Genomic DNA, 23504 nt, shown 5'->3' on the forward strand with positions numbered 1-23504 from the left:
AGATGATTAGATGAAGACTCATCTCTTCAGTGGGTCATATGATTGAGTGTCGTCTGGCCCAGGAGTGTGAAGGTGAACGGAAAGGCTCTGGCGCAATGAACCGCCCTTGCGGTCTCTGCCTGGCCGGTTCCCCTCTTTCCACTGGGATTCTCTGACTCTAACCCTATTACAGGGGCTGAGTCACTGGCTTACTGGTGCTCTTTCATGCCGTCCCTAGTAGGGGTGAGTCACTTGAGTGGGTAGAGTCACTGATGTGATCTGCCTGTCTGGGTTGGCGCCCCCCATTGGGTTGTTCCGTGGCGGAGATCTTTGTGGGCTATACTCGGCCTCATCTCAGGATGGTAAGTTGGTGGTTGAAGATATCCCTCTAGTGGTGTGGGGGCTGTGCTTTGGCAAAGTGGGTGGGGTTATATCCTTCCTATTTGGCCCTGTCCGGGGGTATCATCGGATGGGGCCACAGTGTCTCCTGAACCCTCCTGTCTCAGCCTCCAGTATTTATGCTGCAGTAGTTTATGTGTCGGGGGGCTAGGGTCAGTTTGTTATATCTGGAGTACTTCTCCTGTCTTATCCGGTGTCCTGTGTGAATTTAAGTATGCTCTCTCTAATTCTCTCTTTCTTTCTCTCTCTCAGAGGACCTGAGCCCTAGGATCATGCCTCAAGACTACCTGGCATGATGACTCCTTGCTGTCCCCAGTCCACCTGGCTGTGCTGCTGCTCCAGTTTCAACTGTTCTGCCTGTGATTATTATTATTTGACCATGCTGGTAATTTATGAACATTTGAACATCTTGGCCATGTTCTGTTATAATCTCCACCTGGCACAGCCAGAAGAGGACTGGCCACCCCTCATAGCCTGGTTCCTCTCTAGGTTTCTTCCTAGGTTTTGGCCTTTCCTAGCCAACGTGCTTCAACACCTGCATTGCTTGCTGTTTGGGGTTTTAGGCTGGGTTTCTGTACAGCACTTTGAGATATCAGCTGATGTACGAAGGGCTATATAAATACATTTGATTTGTTTCTGGTCAGAGCTTTCAAAATCACCCGTCCTTTTTCCAGAAAGAGGAGTCACTACATTACACGTATCAATGACACTGCCCATATGACTGTCTATATGACGACTGTCTCTTACACTCTCAATCTTCTTGACGTAGTTGTATGTGAGCAGATCGGCCTCCTGCAGGTCCTGCTCTGGGTCCAGGGGCTCACCCACCAGGCCCTTCCAGAAGGAGCCCAGCAGGTCCAGGGGCAGGGGCACATCTGCCCGGATGGCGATGCCCAACAGCTGGCCAAAGAAGTGCAGCAGCTGCTCCTCCGCATAGCTGATCGGACAGGGCGTCAGAATATACTTCCCCTTTGGAACAAATCGGCACAAAAGCACCACAATCAAGTTAGACCCTTCTAGCCTATCAGTAAAGCTGTGATCATTGCCCATGCAGTGCTCAACTGGTTTGCAATCTAGACATGGTTCATACTCCTAGTATATACTGTGGGGAGCAGGATTAATACAAATGTACACAAACTATTTGGACATTATTTTCTCCCTGGTGTTAAAATGGTGCTGCAACCAGGGCATACTGAGGGAGAAGGCAGATTGGCGTGTCACTACAGTACCTTGTTGCGGTTGGCTGCTACACTGGGACAGGGGAGCAGCAGGGAGAGGGCAGAGCTCTGGAGTTCCTTACACACTTGCCAGAGGAAATGACGGAAAGAGCCGCCTGGGGAGACACAGAGGTCAGGGATCAACAGACAATGTTTCACCTGCAGTCTGATCCAAGCGAAAAAAGTTAGGGGAAGAAGGTTAATACTAACTGGTGCCGTGGACCTCCTCTCCAGTGAAGCGGATGTTGAAGGCATAGGTGGGGTCTCCTCCGCTGGCCAGCTTCACACACAGCTGGGACGAGGGCACACAGGCCAGCTGGCGTGCCGCCTGGCAGAAGTAGGTGTTCTCTGATGAAGGGATCTCTCCTGGAGAAGCACACACATCATCAACACTCAAAGTAGAGGGCATAACGTGAATGAACGTAAAACAGGACTCTGGGCTTGCACTATGAGCTCACCTCCTACAATCTCCAGAGGGTCCAGTGTGATCTCGGGGGCAGCGTGGTCTGCAGTCCGCTGTACTGTGGCGTTCAGCACCTGGTTCATCACTATCACTTTGGTATCATAGAACACCAATCCTGCATTGAGATAGGGTGGAGGTAGAATGGGTGGAAGGTAAGCAAGCTTTAATCCAGTTCATATTAGATATTCAAGGTTTAAACAAACACGAAATTCCGAGATCCGACCCAGGACCAGAGCAGGTCTGGGTCATAAATTCTGAATTTTGTCTCGTATTTGGTCTGATATAATTACCATGAGCCTCGGGTATGTGCAAATCAAATTGATTTAACAACTGGACCCAATTGGCCCTGTACTCTGTTAATTTAGTGTTTGTGTGATGAGAACTGCCTTATTATCAGTGTCAGTCAATTGTAATTCAATAAAACATATAGCTTATGCCCAGCTGAAACTGGTTCCGGATGCTCACCTCATGTGTGCCTACTGCTGGGGGGGATAGAAAGAAGACTAAAAGGGGCCTTGGCCTAGGCTACTGTTGATTGCCAAGTGCTTTTTCATTGATGTAAAACTAAAAGTTAGAGTAGAAAGAGTAGAGTGAAAAGAAACCGACAAGGGGAATGTCCTCGGGGACGTTTTAATATTGTAGTGGACAAAGATGAGAAGAATATTGGTGCGGCCAAATGGACTGTGCACAACTCGCAATTCAGGTTTGATGCAATTTTCTACCTTTTATTTATTTTCGTAATTATTGTCAAATGTTTAGTCATTACTATCATCATCATCATCATTGTAAATCATTATTATTATAGGCATATTTAATCATCTAAACCAGTTCTCTAAATAGCCTACGCAAAAAGTGTTTTGTTTCATTTTGCTGAGACATTTGTTGGCTAAATCATGTTCTGTCTTTTTAATCTTGTGCTTTGTATTTAGTTTAAGGTTAAAAGCAGGCTTGTTGTAAAATAAGTAGTAGTAACCTATTGCTGTCATTTGTTAGGTAGGCCTAGAGTAAGCAATCGCCGTTGTTGGTTATAGCCGCAATATAGGCCTAGCCTGTTAAAACTTTTTTTGAAGGTTTAATTCTGTTGAGACATTTGTTGGCCAAATTAAGTTCCTGTTGTAATGTGTTTGCCGCAATATAATAGAATTACCAGTAGGCCCACTATGCTACTCGGATTCAAACCATGAAAAGGAAAAACCAAAAGATGCTAAACTTAATTGAATGCCACAATAAAATAACCTGTTCGTATTATATATAGTTAAGACACTTGGTGAAGGTTTGGTGTGCTATGGCTATCAATAGGCTTAGCTACTGCAGGCCTGTGAAGGCAATGCGTGCGCAACAGCACTCCAACTGACTGACAGTTTCCTTTACTCTAACAAGATAATGCTCATCTTTGGACCCCTTGACGTTTTCCATATTTTGTTAGGTTATAGCTTTATTCTAAAATTTACTAAATATTTTTTTCCCCCTCATCAATCTACACAGAATACCTATAATGACAAAGCAAAAACAGGTTTTTAGAAATATTTGCTAATTTACTACAAATAAAAAACGGAAATATTACACTTACATAAGTATTCAGACCTTTTACTGTTGAAGCACCTTTAGCAGCGATTACAGCCTCAAGTCTTCTTGGGTATGTATGACACTACAAGCTTGGCACACCTGTCCCAAAGCCACTCCTGGCTCGTGTTGGCTGTGAGCTTAGGGTCGTTGTCCTGTTGAAGGTGAAACTTCACCCCAGTCTGAGGCCCTGAGCGCTCTGGAGAAGGTTTTCATTAAGAATCTGTCCTTTGCTTCGTTCATCTTTTCCTCGATCCCGACTACTCTCCCAGTCCCTGCCGCTGAAAAACATCCCCACAGCATAATGCTGACACCACCATGCTTCATGGTCAGAGTCTTTAGGTACCTTTTGGCAAACAAAAGCGGGCTTTCATGTGCCTTTTACTGAAGAGTGGCTTCCGTCTGGCGTACTCTACCATAAAGGCTTTATTTGGCGGAGTGCTGCAGAGATTGTTGTCCTTCTGGAAGGTTCTCCCATCTCCACAGAGGAACGCTAGAGCTCTGCCAGAGTGACTATCGGGTTCTTGGTCACCTCTCTCAACAAGGTCCTTCTCCCTCGATTGTTCAGTTTGGCCGGGCGGCCAGCTTCAGGAAGAGTCTTTGTAGTTATAAACTTCTTCTATTTAAGAATGATGGATGCCACTGTGTTCTTGGGGACCTTCAATGCTGCAGAAATGTTTTGGTACCCTTCCCCAGATCTGTGTCTCGACACAATCCTGTCTCGGAGTTCTACGGACAATTCCTTCGACCTCATGGCTTGGTTTTTGCGCTAACATGCACTGTCAACTGTGAGACCTTATATAGACAGGTGTGTGCCTTTCCGAATCATGTCAAATCAATTGAAACAACCACAGGTGGACTCCAATTTGTAGAAACATCTCAAGGATGATCAATGGAAACAGGATGCACCTGAGCTCAATTCCGAGTCTCATTGCAAAGGGTCTGAATACTTATGTAAATAAGGTATTTCATTTTGTATTTTTTTGCAATTACAATTGCAAAAAATAATTGAAACCTGTTTTCACTTTGTCATTATGGGTTATTGTGTGTAGATTAACAAGGATTTTAATTTTAATTTATTCCATTTTAGAGTAAGTCTGTAACGTAACAAAATGTGGAAAAACTCCAGGGGTCTAAATAGTTTCAGAAGGTACTGTATGTTCAGCAGTAGTAGCATATCTGAAAAGTATAAAGAAATCTGTCGATGTCGGGAACATAGCGCTGGCATATCTCCATCTGTATTTCAGTCGCTCTAGGGCTATGCGTAAGCATGTCTCCCTTAACCCTTAGCCCCCGTGAAAATCTAACTAACATAAAAAATACCCATCAAAATCTGTCTGTTTAAGCTAGAGATATGTTATTTTTTGCATGGGCCTGCGTCTCAATAAACCGCATCCACCGATATCGACCTTCCGCATCTGCGGTGAAAGGTGGCAGAGCAACTGTAGAGCGGTGTTTGTCAGACCTTGAGACATCTACGAAAATCGGTCTTCTCACAAAATCGCATGTAGCGTCCAAACAGTTTGGACTATTGAAAGTTTGGATTGAAAAACGAGACTCTCAAACACAAGCCTCACAAGACTCGTCTGAAGGTCCCCAGTACCAGTTTAAAGTAATTATGGAAGTATATATGGAGATAGTTTAGAGCCTAAAATATGGGATATTTCTCTTAGATATATGGCAGACACAATTTCTCTTAGATATATGGCAGAAACTTCCTTTAGATTTTGGGGGGGGGGGGACCATCTGTTGTAGTTAATCTGTTATTCAATGTGTTTATGTTAGCTAATAGCAGTAATGCCAATGCCAGTAGACCTTAGTGGGTCTTAAAATTCTAAATTAAATAGCAAAATAATCCTTGGTATGACCATCTTAAAACAATTCCATGTTCCATGTTCCAACCCCCCTCCCCCGGCTTAGACACTAGAGGGTTAATATATATATATATATTTTTTTTTAAATATGAATACCATATAGTGGACACTTATAATGCATGCAATGCCCTGATGCATTTAGTGGTCAGATCTCTGACAGCTGAACAATTATTGTTTTAGGAAAAAAACAATAAGACTAAAGTTTTTAATATGGTACACATCGAAAAAATATTTTTTAAAGACAATTAACTGTGGATATTTTGGCCAATATCGTTTTTTTTATTGATGGCGCTGGCAGCACCCAGTTGGAGGTTTCTTTCTCACACTTTTTCTACTCTCAGAGCCGAACAAGCACGGGTCTGTTTTCTGTGGTCCTTTTCGGAACATGTCGGACTGTCCTCGGGTCCATTTGGAACAGCTCTCCATTTAACTTTATTTATTTATTTATGGGTATGGTGGGAAAGCTACGGATCCATTTTGGTACTTTTTGGACCCATGAAGACCTCTAGTTCATATGCCCCACCTAGACCCCCAGAGGCAGTCACAATGTAAAACGTTTTAAAGATTTATCAACAGGTCAATGCCCTGGTACAAAACCAGTCCTTAATGACCCACATACAGCACACTGTGTGCCTTTGACCTGACAAAGCTGTGCTGAGAAGTTATTGTTATGTGTGTGTGTCACCTTTGGCCCCACAGAGCAGTGCTGCGATGCTGTTCTGGTAAGTGTGTGTTTGTCTCAGCTCCACCAGCGGCAGGAAGAAACTCTCCAGGGTGTTGTTGAGAGACTGCAGTAGAGCAAAGCGTAGACGCAAGCTCTCCACAGGCACATCTACACACACGCACACGCACATCAGAGAGAAGGGAAATGTGAACACAGCAACACACATACCCATCCACACACCCACCCACTAACCATGTACATGTAAACACACACACTCACAATCTCGTTTACTGACATTCGATACCATACAAACATGTAAACTGATGACGCGGTCTGTCAGTGAGTAGGTCACATACTGAGGAGACAGGCCACGCGTGGATCAGCGATGTCACTGGGGTCCAGGTAGGCCTCGTGGGGGTGCAGCCTGGCAGGTGTGATGGCCAGGTGACCACACAGCCTGTTGATGTACTGAACCAATGCTACGTCCATCTCCAGACTCCACCTCCTACAGGCCTTCTGGGCGTGACGCGTGTCTATACAGGTACACCTGAAAACAAGAGAAGGGGAACAGCCACTAGATATGAAAATACCCTCTTCATACATATGTCTTAATCTTACCCCAGCTGACTTTCTCTGATTACGCACTGTACAGTGTAGTAGTGTGATGCAGATAAATATTTTCTTCGAGTACATCATGTGATGTGTTGACGTAACAGTCACAGTGTGTTCCATGCTCTGAATGTGTACAACCTGCTCCAGTCATGTGTGTTCCGTTCCCCACTCAGCTAGGAATGTGACCTACCATCCCCAGGCTGCCTGCAGGGGCTTGGGGGGGGGGTGATCTACCATAGGCTGACTGCAGGGCCTAGAAGGGGGTGTGTCACCAAGCTCACCTTTCAAAGTGGAGGTCGTAACCGCAGGCCAGAATGGCCCTCCAAACGCTACGGATGTCCTGCTTGGCCCGGTCCACAGCAAACTTATGGAATCCCTCCAGAGTCAGGTACTTCTCCTCTGGGACTATGTCAGAGATAAGAAATATATAAATACATGAATTTACTCATCTATATTATAAACTTGAGGGAAATCTTAACATACCTTAAGGGAACATTTTGACATTCGCCATATGGTTAGTGAGAAAGTCCATATTGCAAATGTACGGTCCCTTACCAGACGTCTGAAAACGTTTGTAAAATTTGTGGACGGCGTCGGGCCGTGCGGCAGGGCCGGATCTACAGGGAAGTCATCAAACGAACTCTCGGACATTCGGTTTTCGTTTTATAAAATAATCACATTTTGGTCATTTTTCCACTGTCCCGATAAATCCCACAAGAGGGCGAATGGAATCATATTGCAAATGTACAAAACATCACGAATCACGACGTGGCCTTATCTCCAAAACGGAAAAGACTTCGAAGACGAAACTTGGTGAGCGTAGGTTTGGCATAATGGGCAGTTGGCCCCGAACAAGATGGCGTCTAGGCCTCAACGGTTTTTGAGTTATGGCCATTTTCTGGGATTAAAGGTCCAAAATGAAAATAGAGCAATAATTTTTCCGCTTCACGTTAAAGTAAAGGAACCTACGGTGTCAATAAAAAAAGAACCAGACATTTATCTATCGTCGTTTAAGAGAAATCGTACAATGTCAAATTGGTGATGTTCAAAAATACTTCTTTTTTTTTCAAAAACAGTTACAGATCCAGTTGCAGGGTGTTCATACGAATCTTTTTAAAGTGTGCTGCGGAGCTCTGCGAGATTTCTGTGATTTTCTGAAATAACACACACTCACTAAACCCTCCGTAAATAACTCAGTTCTTAACATAAAGACTTAAAACTCAGGATTCTGTAAAGGCATATCCCAATCAGGATATGCGTTTATTTATAGCTTCCTGTGCCAACCAGAAGTGCCTTAAATGGTGTCATAGTGGCTGTTTTGAAGGGTTAAAATGGTCAGACCTTTTCAAAGCTTCATATGTCTGATTAGGCAACCCCCATGAACTGTAAATCAGTCATGACTCCCATAAAATTTCAAAGAAAATCACACACACACACAGCTTGGCAGGAGGGACCCATTGGGGTGCGTAGAGACAGACAGTGCCTGAAATAGTTACCTTTGTTCGAGCTAAAAAAGAACCGTCAGACCTAGAGTTCTGAAACTTTAGAAACCTGTTCTAGACCTCAGGTCGATAGTGCGTGGTGAGTTAGGTGGTTCTAGAAGGTTCTCGGACCGGGAAACAGCCTCGTACATTTGCAATGACTTCAATTCATTTTGACCATTACGAAAATTACGACATTTAGAAAAGTCTCAGAGACGCAAGACTAGGTGCATTGAAACCGGCTCGGCCCATAGAGACGGACCCCAATGTTTCTGTCCGATAGCTCATTCAAGGACCCCGTAGCAAGGCATGGAAAAAAGTAGATTTTCAGCACCAATTAGGGTCTTGCTCGGGCACCGAATGACCTATCGAGCCGAAACTCGGGATTTGGGGTCGCCTCACATAGGCCTACACATAATGTCTGAACTGGACCCGCAGCTAGAATGTAACTATGTGTTTTACTTTTTATTATGTTTTAAACTGAAGGCGCTGTGAATTATGGGCCTGCTCTGAAATATGTGATAGTTGGCTTCTAAATGAGTTGGAAAAAGTGGGTTTGGTGTCAATTGGTATCAGTTTGGTGTCAGAATGACATCTAATTGACTGATGGACGGTGACTTGCTGGTGACTCTTGTCCATTTGCAATATGTTTAAACAGTGAGGTACCATCACCAAAGTGACATTCTGAAATCAACCCTAACGAGCGATGGAGAGGAACCAGAATCACTGCCCGGCCATCCCGAGTTCATTTTTTTTCACTTTTTCAAAATTTTGCTTTTGGATGTTGAGACTTGCAATATGAAAAACCACGGTGGAGCGCGCTCACCACCTGTTGGATTTTTAAAGTGTTACACCTGGCATTTGCCATATGGCATTTGCAATCAACTTTGAACGAAACGACGCCGAATTGAGTGGTATTGGACACCGTGTATATGGTTTGTCCAGTGCCAATGACTTCCCATTCATTTTTGTCCATTTCAGGGGGGTGTTCCCTTACTTGTTGAGGATAGGGGGCAGTATTTTCACTTTAGATGAATTGCGTGCCCATAGTGAACTGCATCCTACTCTGTCCTAGATTGCTAATATATGCATATTAGTATTACTATTGGATAGAAAACACTCTGAAGTTTCTAAAACTGTTTGAATTATGTATGCGAGTATAATAGAACTCATAGGGCAGGCAATCTTCCAAACAAGAAGTGAAATTCTGAATGTGGGTCAAATGAAGTCATCGCCCCTTCCTTTCCAAACAAGATAAGGATCTGGTAGCACTTCCTACGCCTTCCACTAGATGTCCGCATTCAGTAGAACGTGGAATGGAGCTTCTGGTGTGAACTTTGACCGAATGGGAGGGGAAATAGTCACGGTCTTGGCAGAATGCAATTTCCCTGTGGCGCATTTCTCTGTGGGTGCCACCGTCATTCCATTTGGCTGCAGATGAAAACGTATGATCCGGTTGGAGCGTTATTGGGTATATATGAAAATAACATCCTGAAGATTGATTCTCTACTTAGTTTGACCAGTTTATTCGACCTGGAATATATATTTTTGAAGTTTTCGTGCGAGTTGTCCTGGACCAGCGTCAGCTTTTGGGCACGTGAGCTGAAAGTGCTAGCAAATGCCGCTAATTGGACACTAGTATTGGACATTATGGAACAAAACAACAATTTATTGTGGAACTAGGACTCCTTGCACTGTATTCTGATGAAAGATCAGCAAAGGTAAGGGAATATTTATGATGTAATTTCGTATTTCTGTTGACTCCAACATGGCGGAGAAATACTTTTACGTCTGAGCGCTGTCTCAGATTATTGCATGGTAGGCTTTTTTCGTAACGTTTTTTAAAAAATCTGACACAGCGGTTGCATTAAGAACCAGTGTATCTTAAATTATATGTAGAACATGTATCTTTAGTCAAAGTTTATGATGAGTATTTCTGTTATCTGGCGTAGCTTTCTATAATTCCTCCGGATATTTTGGAGGCATTTCTGAACATGGCGTCAATGTAAACCGAGATTTGTGGATATAAATATGCATATTATTATTATAGATTTTCAAAAGGTTAGTGATTCATTTTATCTCTAATCCTGCTTTTGTGACTATCTTTGGCTGGAAAAAAATGGCTGTGTTTTTCCTTTGATTTGGTGGTGGTCTAACATAAATATATGTTGCGTTTTCGCTGTAAAACATTTTAAAAATCGGACATGAAGGGTAGATGAACAAGATGTTTATCTTTCATTTGCTGTATTGGACCTGTTAATGTGTGAAAGTTAAATATTTCTAAAGAATATTTTTGAATTCCCTGCGCCACCTTTTCAGCTGAATGGGGGGGTGGAGTTCCCCTCGGGGATCGCCTTGCCATAACAGGTTTTAATCAACTCAAGTGAGAGATACATGTAGGTAACATGAGAGGGAACAGAGCGTCAGTACCTTCAGGCTTCTTGGCAGGAGATTTCTCTGTGTCCTTCTCATCAGGCCTGGATTTCTCAGGGGACTTGGGCTTCAGTACACTCTTCTCACTCAGTGCAGTCCTGATAGAGACATGGAAAGAAGTCAGGGACAGAGGCCAATGGAAAATGTCTGTCTAAATGAGTACTGACAAATGTCATGGATGACATGGCAGCATACTGAATGAATCTTGATATGATGATTATGCATAATAAGCCAACTTTAATCACTCTCCATTTTCCTTCTGTAAGTGGATGAAGAAACCACAGGGTATAGTCTTTATTGCAATTCTGTGTTTCTAAATATGAGAAGTTAATTTGAAAAACTCGCTATTTAAGTAACACATTTGAGCGTGGGAAGCGTTGAGAAAAGCATTTTAGGGGGAGTATAATTATTGAAACCCATTACTTTCTGCAATTACAAAGCCTCTAATTTAAAAGTGTGGGTGGAAACTATTTAGGAAAATGGCTTTCAGGGTGGCATTGTGTGTGTGGCGAGGGCTAAAATTCACCTGACGCTGTTGAGCACAGACTTATCCTTGCTGGGTGGTTTGGTGATGGGTCTCTTGGTGCTCACCACCTTGACGGCGTGCTGTTCCTTACCCACCTTGCTGTATTTGTTCTTGTTGGGCTTGGTGGTGCCATATTTACGCAGAATCTGTGGAACATATAGCAATGCTCAGACAAACATGGCTGCAGATGCATATAGATGTGAGTATGTGTGTAATCATGTGGATGAGGCAGGGTCAATTAAGCATATAATATCTATATTTTAAGTTTGTGTGTTCAAGCACTCTCATGGGTGGTGTACCAACCTGCGTCAGTTGGTCCTCCAGCACCTTCTTAGGTGGCCGTATGTGAGTGAAGAAGACATGGAGGAGGTTTCCAGGGGTCTGGGAGTTGATCTGCTCCTTGCTCAGGTAGATGTCTGACACTTTGACAGGCTTGGCTGGCGTGAGGCTCAGCATCTGCTCTGAGTGGACACAACTCTTATAGATGTCCGTCAGTAGGTCTCGCGCACTTGGCACCAACTTGTCCCCTGGTAACACAGGAGGAGAAAAGATGATGACCCCTTTATCGGTATTGGTAGAGTTCAGGTGGTTAAACATAGGTAGAGAGTATACTACTAACAACCTCTGAGAGACTTGTCCAGGAAGTAGTCCTCGAGGGCGGAGCTACCCTGTGTGTCAAACAGGCTTTGGTTGACACTGGAGGCTGTGAGGATCTCCTCATTAGTCAGCTCCATCAGCTCCTCCTCACCCTCCAGGGTGGATAAGCCAATTAAATCACTGCTGTTGAAGAGGCTAGCACGGATCTTCTCCACTTTGGCCCGGGCGCGAACCTACATTCAGCATATGCACAACAGAAGGACATGCAAGTCTGTCTCCATCAAAGCTCAAAAAAAGAAACTATAAACAATATATTGCATTTTCAGTGTAAAATGCACTTGCGACCCACCTCTATGACGGCATAGCCCTTAATGGGCCGGGCCAAGATGGCGTTGTTGTCCAGAGAGGTGACGGTGTACATGGAGCCCCCGTCTGAAACAGAGGCTGTTTCTGCACTGTCCAAAGGCTCCCCCAGGCTGCCCAGACTGCCCAGGCTCCCCGTGCTGCACAGGGAGATATCTAGGCTCTCCTGGCTGGACACCGTGTGGGGATCAAGTGGACCCTGCTGTGGGGAGGGGACAGCCGATGCTGCAGCCGCTGGGGTGAGAGGTGGGGCAGCCAGCAGCTCCTGGTCCACAGAGAGTTCACTGGCAGTGCGGGAAACGCCCCCCTGCAAGGAGCTGCAGATGGAGGTCTGGCTTGTGGAGGCCGAGGCTGAGACACTCATGGCTGGAGTCACGCTGCTGGAGCTGTCTGGGCTCTCGTTGCTCGGGAAGGGACGCTCAGGCCCGGGGGCTGCTTTGCCATCCAGAGGGGTGGACACCCCAGCTCCTGCCTTGGACTTTTTGGGCTCGTCCTCCTGCAGGGGGATGAAGATTTCATCCTTGAAGAGTCCCCCGTGGGCGTTGCAGGCCCTGCGGATGGCGCTGCGCACCACAGCCTCCTCCAGGTGGGTGGGGATGCCAGAGAGAACCAGCAGACGGCTGTGAGAGGTAGGTCCCACCAGGGCCTGGCAGGCGTCAGTCACAGCATCATTGGTCACACTCAGCCCCTGGGGGTCCTTGTTGGCCAGGTGACGCAGGATCATGAGCAGGGTGAGGCCACGGTGGAACCACAGCATGTCCTCAGGTTTACTACCGGCCATGTTGAGCAGGGCGCTGTCGCTCTCTGACAGGCGAGCCCCTCCAGCAGAACCCCTCTTCCCTGAGGCCGCCGCCACTGCTGCTGCACGCTCTCGCTTCATCTTCACCTTCTTACGCTTGGAGAGCAGGCTGGGGCTCTGGGGGGTCTGGCCTGGGGAGGAGGAGGAGGATGAGGAGGAGTCGCTGAGGTTAGGGGCACTGGTGGATGACAGAGCTCCCACTCCTGAGCACCCCACGTTGAGGGGGAGGGTGACCTCAGCTACAGCCAGGCACACCTCCATCAGGGCGTGGAAGTAGGTGGAGAACCTGCTCTGCTCGGCCCCCAAGGCCAGGACACCACCACCAGAGGAGCACCCTGCTCCGGCCCCTGCAGCCACCCAGCCCTGGGTCTCCCGGTCGTACAGCTTGCGGAGCTCCGTCTGCAGGGCCATGAGCACGGCCAGGCAGGGGTTGAGCAGCAGGGCGATGGAGCTGGACAGGCCTGCAGGGCTCTTACGCTGCTCCAGGTGGTGAATCTTACGGAAGTGCTCAGCCAGCAGGTGAAAGGAGAGTTCCTTGATGCAGGGTGCCAGATCTGTGGTCCACAGCAGCCCACCTAGAACACCACAGACAGGGAGAGGGGTAAATTAAACTATTTGAAAATGGAGACCAACTTGTTGTCAAGCACAAAACAGGATGCAAAATTAGTCACAAGGGAAATAAAAATAAATGTGCAGACATGTTGGACACCTAAAGCCATGGATGCAGACATTTCAAAGAGAAGAGATTTTCTGGAAGTGTAGCACTTACCCAGCAGCTCCACTACCTGCAGCAGCACAGAGGAGGGCACAGTGTCTAACTCCTCCTCAGAGCACTCACTGCTCTCCCCTAGCTTCCACGTCAGCAGCTGCTCAGCAAACGCCATGGCCAGGGGGAACTCCAGCGGCAGGGAGTGCAGCACCAGCACCGCACCAGGAGGGGGCGACACCCCTGAGAGACAGAGAGAGACGGTAAAACAACCTATTAGAAATACATGGTAATCATGTGAAACAGAAAGAAACCATAAGAACCAGGGCTGTGATGATTATGGAATTTTGGGTTGTGATTCATTGTCATGGAAATGGCCACGGTTATTGTCATAATTTTGTTGCTTGTAATACATCTTTGAAAATGAGCTACGACACACCTAATGAATACAACACAGCTTTGGTGACACCCCAGTTTAAAAAACAAATAGTCTTGACCTTTTGCAACCTTTGGAAATCAAAGCTCGTAAAATTATGACCCACTTTACCCACTTCATGTAAAAATGTAAAACTGCTATTGGGTAAACAATATCTACTTGAATAAGGAGTTGAACCCCCTTCGCCTACAATTGATGTATTAAGATGATTATGTTCCCGGTTATTGTCCATAATTGTCGGTTACACGGTTACGCAATAATTGTGCCAGCCCTAATTAGAACATAGACAAGCTGAAAGAAGCTAATACTGTAAGCCAGGACTAAGGGAGATCAAGCGCTTACCCAGTTTGATGTGCACTTTGTCGGTGGGGATGATGACAGTGGGGTATTGGTTGGTGGTGGGAGGGGGGGTGAGGCCTGTGTTGGAGGGCGAGGCATCCAGAGGGTAGCACACCGCCTCCATTAAATTGAGCTGGCCGTTCCTGCGCACCTTGTGACCCAGGCCATAAACCATGACCCGCGCCCATGGGGCTTTGTACAGGGAGGAGCTAGTGTAGGGGGGGGGGGGGGGTAGAGAGGCAGAAAATGGGTTACTGTAAGGCATCTAGGGGCATCAAGGTTAATGGGTTTAACTTAGAACAAAGGTAATTGTGTTAAATTAGCTCACTCTTTACGACAGCCTAGTTGGGTCTCTTTGCAGGAGACGATCACGAAGGCAGCACCTGGGAAGTTGACATCCATGCTGACCTTTGATTCTGATACTGGGAAGTCCTCTGAGATGAACTGCTCTGGTGCATTCTACACAACGGAACAAGGGAAACCAAGATTAACTACGTTAAAAGCAAAATATATTCGTCCCTGGGGAAACATACATTGAGCCACAGAATCGGGAGCTAACCTGTAGGAAGCAGCAGATCTGTTTGGTGAGCTCCAGCAGGCTCTCCTCCCCCTGGTGCAGGGCGCGGGTGATTGCCACGGTGAGCCACTCCCTGATGGGCTGTGCGTTGCCCTGGTAGAACAGGTCTGTGGGAGAGCAGCTCTGGCCCTGCAGGTTGTGGAGTAGAGACTGGGCCAGCAGGATGGAGCTGGAGCTGATGGTGCCATCTGCAGGACAAAGAGAACAACATAGCACACAGATCATGGAAAGAGCTCCTCCAAATCACAACATACACTTAAAAATCTATTTCAGTGTAGACCTTCTTATTCCATTCATTGCTCTAACTTTATTCTATTAAAACCATTATTTTCTGTGGATTATCATCTCATCTGGAGAAAGCCCACTTACCAGGCAGAGGCGGAGCCAGAAGTTGATTGGACAGCAGCTGCAGGTGTTCCAGGGTGATGTCTCGAACAGCTGGGATATGGAAGAGGCGGGTGAAGGTGTGGGGGCTCTTGGGGGCAAAGATGTTAAGTAGAGCCATGCGACAGTAGAGCCTAGCCAGGGCACTCTCACAGCGCAGAAGCTCCCTGAAACACAGCAGGCCACGGAGGACGATTTATAGTTCTTAGCCGTGTTATTTCAGGATGTGTGTAGGAGTGTAAGTGTTAGCGTGTTACCTGTGGATCTGGATGTTACTGCTGTCTAGATTGACAAGGCCATTGGCAGCAGTACGGCGGGATCCAACAGGGGGGCGCTCCAGCATCTCAATGGGATACCAGTACCTCACCAGCACCCCCTCACTGCGCAGGTACGTCTCTACTTGCACCAGCTCATTCACCTGGACATACACACAGTAGAGTGAGAGAGATCATTGACACACTGTCAAAAGAGACAAAGCTCAACTTCTCATCGCTTTGTTTCTATGAACTGTGAAGTTTGGGCGTTCTACACTCACAGAGTCCACGTCCAGAACCACTCCGTGCAGGCCGAACGTTTTCAACATGCCTCGGATGGCAAACTTGGGCAGGGCTGTTCCACCTGTGGTGCTGTTGGTGTTGTTGCTGTCTGGAGAGCGGATGACCACGGTCAAGCCTGAGAAGAGGACACATATGTCAGGCAAAGCCGGGTAACACTAGAGCATATCAATGTACATAATGATAATGTTTAGACATCTATATTGCTAAAAATAAAATAGTGCTCTTTGTGGACCCGAGTGGCGCAGCAGTCTAAGGCACTGCATCTCAGTGCTTGAGGCATCACTACAGACACCCTGGTTCGATTCCAGGCTGTATCACAACCGGACGTGATAGGGAGTCCCTTAGGGCAGCGCACAATTTGCCCAGCGTAGTCCGGGTTTGGCCGGTGTAGGCCGTCATTGTAAATAAGAATTTGTCTTAACTGACTTGCCTAGTTAAATAAAGGTTGAATAAAGAAACATGTTTAAACCAGCTAATCGGGAAAATTCCTGTGTTTACTAATGTATTTCAAGTAAGGGTCAAAGATGGTGTTACATAAAGGCAGGGGTTTTTCTGCCATTGAAATCCTTGGGCGGGCCGCCGACGTCATCTAAGAACAAACCGTGCAAACAGTTTTATTTATTTTTTTACTATTTCAGTGTAAACTTAAACAAGATATAAATTATGTAGAAAAGATAAATGGACCTATATATATTATTTTATAATAAAATATTTGAGAACTAAGAATCACTAAAATAAAAGCTTCCCAAAACAAGGAATTTAGCAGTCTTGACTTTGTTATTAAATTTGAGCAATAAAAAAAAAAGAAACACTGCATTAGCCATGTCAAAATGCATAGAATTGCAGCTTTAAAACTGCCACATTTTCTCTATGCTCCATGGAAAAATGTGTAAAACTGCAGGAAAAATGTTTTAAAAATGAAAATAGCTCTCTACACCTCCAAGATGAGGGCCTCTAAAATGTTCTCTAAAATTCACCCGCCCGTACCGCGCCCCCTGCCACCTAAGTCCCTTTTTGATCCAGAAGAAAAACTGAAATGATTCAATAACTAAGGCCTCTAGCATTGCGTTGGGTGCAGGGGACCTTTGCGGACTTTGTCGATGGTGAATTTGTTGGCCTCCTCCTTGATGTCCTCGATGGTGGGGAGGTAGAGGTCCCGGGGGATGCCCCCGTTCTCTTCATACAGGAACTCCACTGTCTGCCGGGCTATGTCAACCATGCCTGCAAAACATTTACAATAAAAACACCACAAAAAAACATCAAAAAACATCTTTCACTTTGTTTTAAAAAGGTCAAACAGTGGAGTCAATAGGGACTTGCTCTTTAAAACGGAGCTACAGGGTTTCCCACCTCTTTCACCACCTAGTTTTCAGTGAGTGTCCCAAACATTTCCCACGTTTTGTTGTTTTACAGCCTGAATTTATTGTGATACTGGCCGACACAAGTTGAACAAATGAATACAAAATGAAAAAGCTGAAATGTCTTGAGTCACGAAGTATTCAACCCCTCTGTTATGGCACGCTTAAATAAGTTCAGGAGTAAAAATGTGCTTAACAAGTTACATAATAAGTTGCATGGACTCACCATGTGTGCAATAAGTGTTGAACATGATTTATGATTTACTATCTCCTCTCTGTACCCCACACATACAAATAATTGTAAGGTACCTCAGTCGAGCAGGGAATTTCAAACACAGATTCAACAACAAAAGACCAGGGAGGTTTTCTAATGTCTCAAAGGTCGGCACCTATTTTTTTATATATATTTTTTCCTTTATTTAACTAGGCAAGTCAGTTAAGAGCAAATTCTTATTTTCAATGACGGCCTAGGAACAGTGGGTTAACTGCCTGTTCAGGGGCAGAATGACAGGTTTGTACCTTATCAGGTCGGGGATATGAACTTGCAACCTTTCGGCCAAATATACATTGGAGTTACCAAGACTAGATTGAATGTTCCTGAGTGACCTAGTTACAGTTTTGATTAAAATTGTCTTGAAAATCCATGGCAAGACTTGAAAATGGCTGTCTAGCAATGATCAACAACCAACTTGACAGAAATTGAATAATAAAAAATAAATGGTACAATCCTGTGTAAAAAGCTTTTAGAGACAAATCCAGAAAGACTGCCAAAGGTGATTCTAACATGTATCGACTCAGGGGTGTGAATACTTACGAAACTGAGATATTTATGTATTTAATTTTCAATAAATCTACAAGATGTAAAAAATATATATATGTTTTCACTTTGTCATTATGGGGTATTGTGTGTAGATGGGTGAGAGGAAAAAAATATTATTATCACCCAGCTGCAGTGCTCCCTTGATCTGGTCCAGACCAGACTTCCTCTCTGCCTCGTTGCGAAAGCGTCGGCGGATGGTGGGGAACACCTTTGTCTCCCAGGCCTTCACCAGCAGGGCATAGTGGTCCTCCTGGGAGGGGGTGGACAGCAGTACATTCATGCCCACTGAAAAATCTGGATACCAAAAAGATAAGGTATTTAACTTTCAACTCACCCTTGGGACATCGTCATCATCTTCGTCATCACTCTCGTCATCAGCAATAGGCGGGGGGTGTGCGTCAGGCCCTGAGGTGACCAGGTTCTCGTAACTCAGTTCCACCTTGTAGTGGCATGATGAGTCACTGTTGTACTCTGTCCCGACAGGGGAGGACAAACAACAAAGCCAGTTCTTACAAACACTACCAACTGGGACGCACACATACACACAGACCAGACAGTGAGGAGGGTGAGGGTTAGCTGTAGTGGGGTTTACCAAACAGCAAACATAACAGAGGACTGAAATAACACCAGGTTAAGTAAAACAATATATTTTATGTTAAGTGACCGGATGAGACCAGAACATCAAGCACACCAAACCAGGTCAAAGGTTTAAACTAAGACACATTCGTTTGGTGCAGGAAGGGGGAAGGTGATAGGAACATACGTTGCTGGGCAACTGCTACTGCGGCGATCCGACATGGGGGTCCGTGGGAGCCAGAGTCAGATGCCACACTAGCACCCGCATCATTGTCGCTGTCAGATGCCATGGCGAAGGGGAGGGCCTCAAAGTTAGCGCTGATTTCTTCTGCCAAGTCAACACAGAGGTCAGCAGCGTTGCGGTGTGCTTGGCCCTCTGCGTACGCAAACGCCCGGCAACCAAAGTTGGCACGAATCTTTGTGTTCTAAACAAAATACAACACAAACCATGACAAACATAAGCTGCATTAATTGGACTTTAAATCTTGCTTGACATGTCCAGGCATAAAGGCCCACCTTTTTCTGAATGTGCACCAGAGGCCACATGCCCCCTGCTACGTCCTCGAGGTAGGGGCTGAGGCGCTGGCCACAGTAGGTGAAGTAGACCCGCCCTTTAGGGGCCTGGCCGGGGGGTGGAGGGGTGCCCTCTGAGCGCTCCCAGCCAATGCCCGCAACATCCCCTATAGGCAGGAAGAGAATGGTCACCATCCAAGATACATTGAGTTCAAAATCAGATGTTTCACCAATATCTGTTAAATATGCAATACACATTGGTTGGCATAAGTGTAAAAAATAAATAAATAAAAAAGTAAAATGAATGATGGGAAAAATAGGAGGTAGGTGATATTAAGAAATTAGATAAAAATGACTGTTTCCTATCTCACCAGGAAGTAGGGCCACGTCCAGCCTCACACTCTTCCACTGCAGCAGACTGGAGCCATTATAATGCACAGCCCTACCATTACTGAAAGGGTGAAAAACAGAGACAGAGACAGGGGTAGGATGAAACAGAAAGGAAAGAGAGAAAGGTCAGCACTCAGTCAGAGACAGGGCAGTGGGAAACCTCTGAGATTACAGCTATAAAATTCATATGAACACATACTTGTGAAAGAGGCAGGTGCCAACAGGGTTGGTCCACGCTCCGTCTCGCTTCTCTGCTTCTGTGGCAAAGCCGAAAGACGCAATAGGACCACTGTCATCTTCTGAGTCTCCATAGGAGGCTATCTCTATCTCCCAGTAAAAGGAAGGCGCCTACAGGAAAAAGAGGGAGAGGAATTTTAAGATTCCAAATTAGTCAGCCTGCTTCATAAGCACACAAAACTGAATTTTCATTCATATAAAACCCAGTGCCATTCCCAAGACATCCAGTTAGCGTAGCGGTGCCCACCTGAACAGGAACAGGTGAGGTGGCATAGATGAAGGTTCCCCTGGGCAAGCCTCCTCCAGCACTGGGGTCGGCCAGGAAGGTGACGGAGGTGAGACGGGATGAGAATATGCAGGCACGCACTGGAGGGAACCCCCTAGATGGACACCACGTCATCTCCTTGGGCTAGGGAGAGGGACAGAGCGGAACAGAGAGAGTTAGGAGACTGGCCCTACAAATCTCAATCGGAATCCCTTCATCAATCAAAAATTCCTAATACGGTTTTATGTCCGTTATTAAAATCAGTAGATCTCAGTAGATAAATGAGTCGAAAGGCTACAGCGACACCCACCTGGCGCCTGTCTGTCTGGAGGGGAGGGGGTGGCGGGCGAGCGCAGTCTCGGTACAGCATCCTCACTCGCTCACACTGTGCTTCAACCATGCCGAGACGCTCCCCTTGCACAACACAGACGCACTGTTACACACAGCAGCCCTACTTCCTTCCACACAATCAATACTACTGTCATATAGGAAAGTAAAGTCATGCTGCATTGCAGAAGTGGTCTCGTAATTGAGCACTATGCTACTGGGTGGTCACTCACCAGGACTGCACTCCTGGGCCACTAGGTTGAGCACCTCCACAGCAGCAGGACACTGCTGAATGAACTCCTCACAGAACGAGCTGTCCTCCAGGAGCTGGGCCATCACCAGACATGCCCTGGAACACACACATTTAACCCTCAATATTAACTAAACAAAACAAATATACAGTGCCTTCAGGAAAGTACTTTTTACACATTTTGTTACATTTCAGCCTTATTCTAAAATGGATTAAATAAAACATTCCTCAGCAATCTACATACAATACCCCTTAATGATGAAGCAAAAACAGGTTAAGAAATTTTGCAAATGTATTAAAAATGTAAAATAGAAATGCCACATTTACATAAGTATTCAGACCCTTTGCTATGAGACTCAGGTGCATCCTGTTGCTATTGACCATCCTTGAAAAGTTTCTACAACTTGGAGTCCACCTGTGGAAATTCAATTGATTGGACATTATTTGGAAAGGCACATACCTGTCTATATAATGTCCCACAGTTAACAGTGCATGTCAGAGCAAAAACCAAGCCATGAGGTCCAAGGAATAGTCCGTAGAACTCCGAGACATGATTGTGTCGAGGCACAGATCTGGGGAAGGGTACCAAAAATGTCTGCAGCATTGAAGGTCCCAAAGATCACAGTGGCACCCATCACCCTCAAATGGAAGAAGTTTGGAACCACCAAGACTCTTCTTGGAGCTGGCCCGCCCGACCAAACTGAGCAATCGGGGGAGAAGGGCCTTGGTCAGGGAGGTGACCAAGAACCCGATGGTCACTCTGATAAAGCTCCAGAGTTCCTCTGTGGAGATGGGAGAACCTTCCAGAAGGACAACCATCTCTGCAGCACTCCACCAATCAGGCCTTTATGGTAGAGTGGCTAGACAGAAGCCACTCCTCAGTAAAAAGGCACATGACAGCCCTCTTGGAGTTTGCCAAAAGGCAGCCAAAAACTCTCAGTCCATGAGAAACAAGATTATCTGGTCTGATGAAACCAAGATTGAACTCTTTGGACTGAATGCCAAGCATCCCGTCTGGAGGAAATCTGTCACCATCCCTACGGTGAAGCATGGTGGTGGCAGCATCATGTTATAGGGATGTTTTTCAGCGGCAGGGACTGGGAGACTAGACAGGAACGAGGCAAAGATGAACGGAGCAAAGTACAGAGAGATCCTTGCATGAAAACCTGTGCTCAGGACCTCAGACTGGGGGGCAATGGTTCACCTTCCAACAGGACAACGACCCTAAGCCCACAATCCACTCCAATGAACTCAATCGAGCAGCTCTGGAGAGAATTGAAAATAGCTGTGCAGCAACACTCCACATTTAACCTGACAGAGCTTGAGGATCTGCAGAGAAGAATGGGAGAAACTCCCCAAATACAGGTGTGCCAAGCTTGTAGTATCATACCCAAGAAAACTCAATGCTGTAATTGCTGCCAAAGGTGCTTCAACAAAGTACTGAGTATAGGGTCTGAATACTAATTAAAGTTTTTTATAAATTAGCAAATATTTCTAAAAACCTGTTTTTGCTTTGTCATTATGGGGTATTGTGTGTAGATTGATGAGGGGGAAAAAACTATTTAATCAATTTTAGAAGGCTGTAACGTAACAAAATGTGGAAAAAGTCAAGGGGTCTCAATACTTTCCAAAGGCACTTTATGAAACAAACACAGGTGCAGAGTAGGGCTGTTGAGGTGACCGTATTACCAGCAGTCATGAGTCATGACCGCAGTAAAATTCCACGTGACTGTTGAGTCACGGTAACCTCCTCTTATGCACTCAGGACATGCGTTGGTCGTAGCCTACCCAACTCGCTAATGACCATCAGGTCGCTAATGGCCTAGTACTCAAGGCTCTATCGGAAAACATGGTCATTTCGGATGTTGTTTCAATGCCTAAGAAAGAAATTGACCGTGCTTTTTAAGTTGATGATTCATTCAAAACACCAATTTGCACATCTCTCTATCTATATACAGTACCAGTCAAAAGTAGACACACCTATTCATTCCAGGGTTTTACTTTATTTTTTACTATTTTCTACATTGTAGAATAATAGTGAATACATCAAAACTATGAAATAACATATGGAATCATGTAGTAAGAAAAAGTGTTAAATCAAAATGTGTTATATTTGAGATTCAACCCTTGCCTTGATGACAGCTTGCAAACTCTTGGCATTCTCTTAACCAGCTTCATGAGGTAGTCACATGGAATGCATTTCAATTAACAGGTGTGCCTTGTTAAAAGTTAATTTGTGGAATTTCTTTCCTTCTTAATGCGTTTGATCCAATCAGTTGTGCTGTGACAAGGTAGGGGTGGTATAAAGAAGATTGCCCTATTTGTTAAAAGACCAAGTCCATATTATGGGAAAAACAGCTCAAATAAGAAAAGAGAAACGACAGTCCATCATTACTTTAAGACATGAAGGGCAGTGAATCCGGAAAATTTCAAGAACATTGAAAGTTTCTTCATGTGCAGTCGCAAAAACCATCAAGTGCTATGATGAAGCTGGCTCTCATGAGGACCGCCACAGGAAAGGAAGACCCAGAGTTACCTCTGCTGCAGAGGATAAGTTCATTAGAGTTACCAGCCTCAGAAATTGCAGCCCAAATAAATGCTTCACAGACTTCAAGTAACAGACACATCTCAACATCAACTGTTGAAAGAAGACTGCGTGAATCAGGCCTTCATGGGTCGGCCGGTACCCCTGCACATTGACTCTGTACCGGTACCCCCTCTAAATAGTCTCACTATTGTTATTTTACTGCTGATCTTTAACTACCTGTTTCCTCTTACTGGTATTTTTTTTAACGGCAT

General features: G+C 45.4%; 1 protein-coding gene across 5 annotated transcripts in view; it reads right to left on the reverse strand.

Annotated features, from left to right (window-relative positions):
- LOC110525681 (probable E3 ubiquitin-protein ligase HECTD4) overlaps positions 1–23504 on the reverse strand; it is a 72330-nt gene that overhangs the window by 6057 nt on the left and 42769 nt on the right. For all 5 annotated transcript variants that reach the window (XR_005052053.1, XM_036979796.1, XM_036979794.1 and 2 more), the window contains exons 43-71: positions 20689–20804; positions 20439–20542; positions 20111–20272; positions 19826–19974; positions 19608–19687; positions 19240–19403; positions 18911–19148; positions 18482–18618; positions 18271–18397; positions 17053–17190; positions 15948–16084; positions 15670–15830; positions 15398–15579; positions 15011–15216; positions 14780–14910; positions 14455–14660; positions 13740–13919; positions 12158–13545; positions 11834–12041; positions 11515–11738; positions 11212–11357; positions 10683–10783; positions 7053–7176; positions 6516–6706; positions 6181–6327; positions 2054–2173; positions 1806–1961; positions 1608–1711; positions 1126–1347 (exon numbers count right to left, since the gene is read on the reverse strand). Coding sequence is in view for 4 of the 5 variants with exons in the window: in XM_036979796.1 (XP_036835691.1) it covers positions 1126–1347; positions 1608–1711; positions 1806–1961; positions 2054–2173; positions 6181–6327; positions 6516–6706; positions 7053–7176; positions 10683–10783; positions 11212–11357; positions 11515–11738; positions 11834–12041; positions 12158–13545; positions 13740–13919; positions 14455–14660; positions 14780–14910; positions 15011–15216; positions 15398–15579; positions 15670–15830; positions 15948–16084; positions 17053–17190; positions 18271–18397; positions 18482–18618; positions 18911–19148; positions 19240–19403; positions 19608–19687; positions 19826–19974; positions 20111–20272; positions 20439–20542; positions 20689–20804 (5749 nt within the window). In the remaining variant the exon portion in view is untranslated. The remainder of the gene's footprint in view (positions 1–1125; positions 1348–1607; positions 1712–1805; positions 1962–2053; positions 2174–6180; positions 6328–6515; positions 6707–7052; positions 7177–10682; positions 10784–11211; positions 11358–11514; positions 11739–11833; positions 12042–12157; positions 13546–13739; positions 13920–14454; positions 14661–14779; positions 14911–15010; positions 15217–15397; positions 15580–15669; positions 15831–15947; positions 16085–17052; positions 17191–18270; positions 18398–18481; positions 18619–18910; positions 19149–19239; positions 19404–19607; positions 19688–19825; positions 19975–20110; positions 20273–20438; positions 20543–20688; positions 20805–23504) is intronic.

This window comes from Oncorhynchus mykiss, chromosome 6 (genome assembly GCF_013265735.2).
Source record: "Oncorhynchus mykiss isolate Arlee chromosome 6, USDA_OmykA_1.1, whole genome shotgun sequence".
Lineage (NCBI taxonomy): Eukaryota > Metazoa > Chordata > Actinopteri > Salmoniformes > Salmonidae > Oncorhynchus > Oncorhynchus mykiss.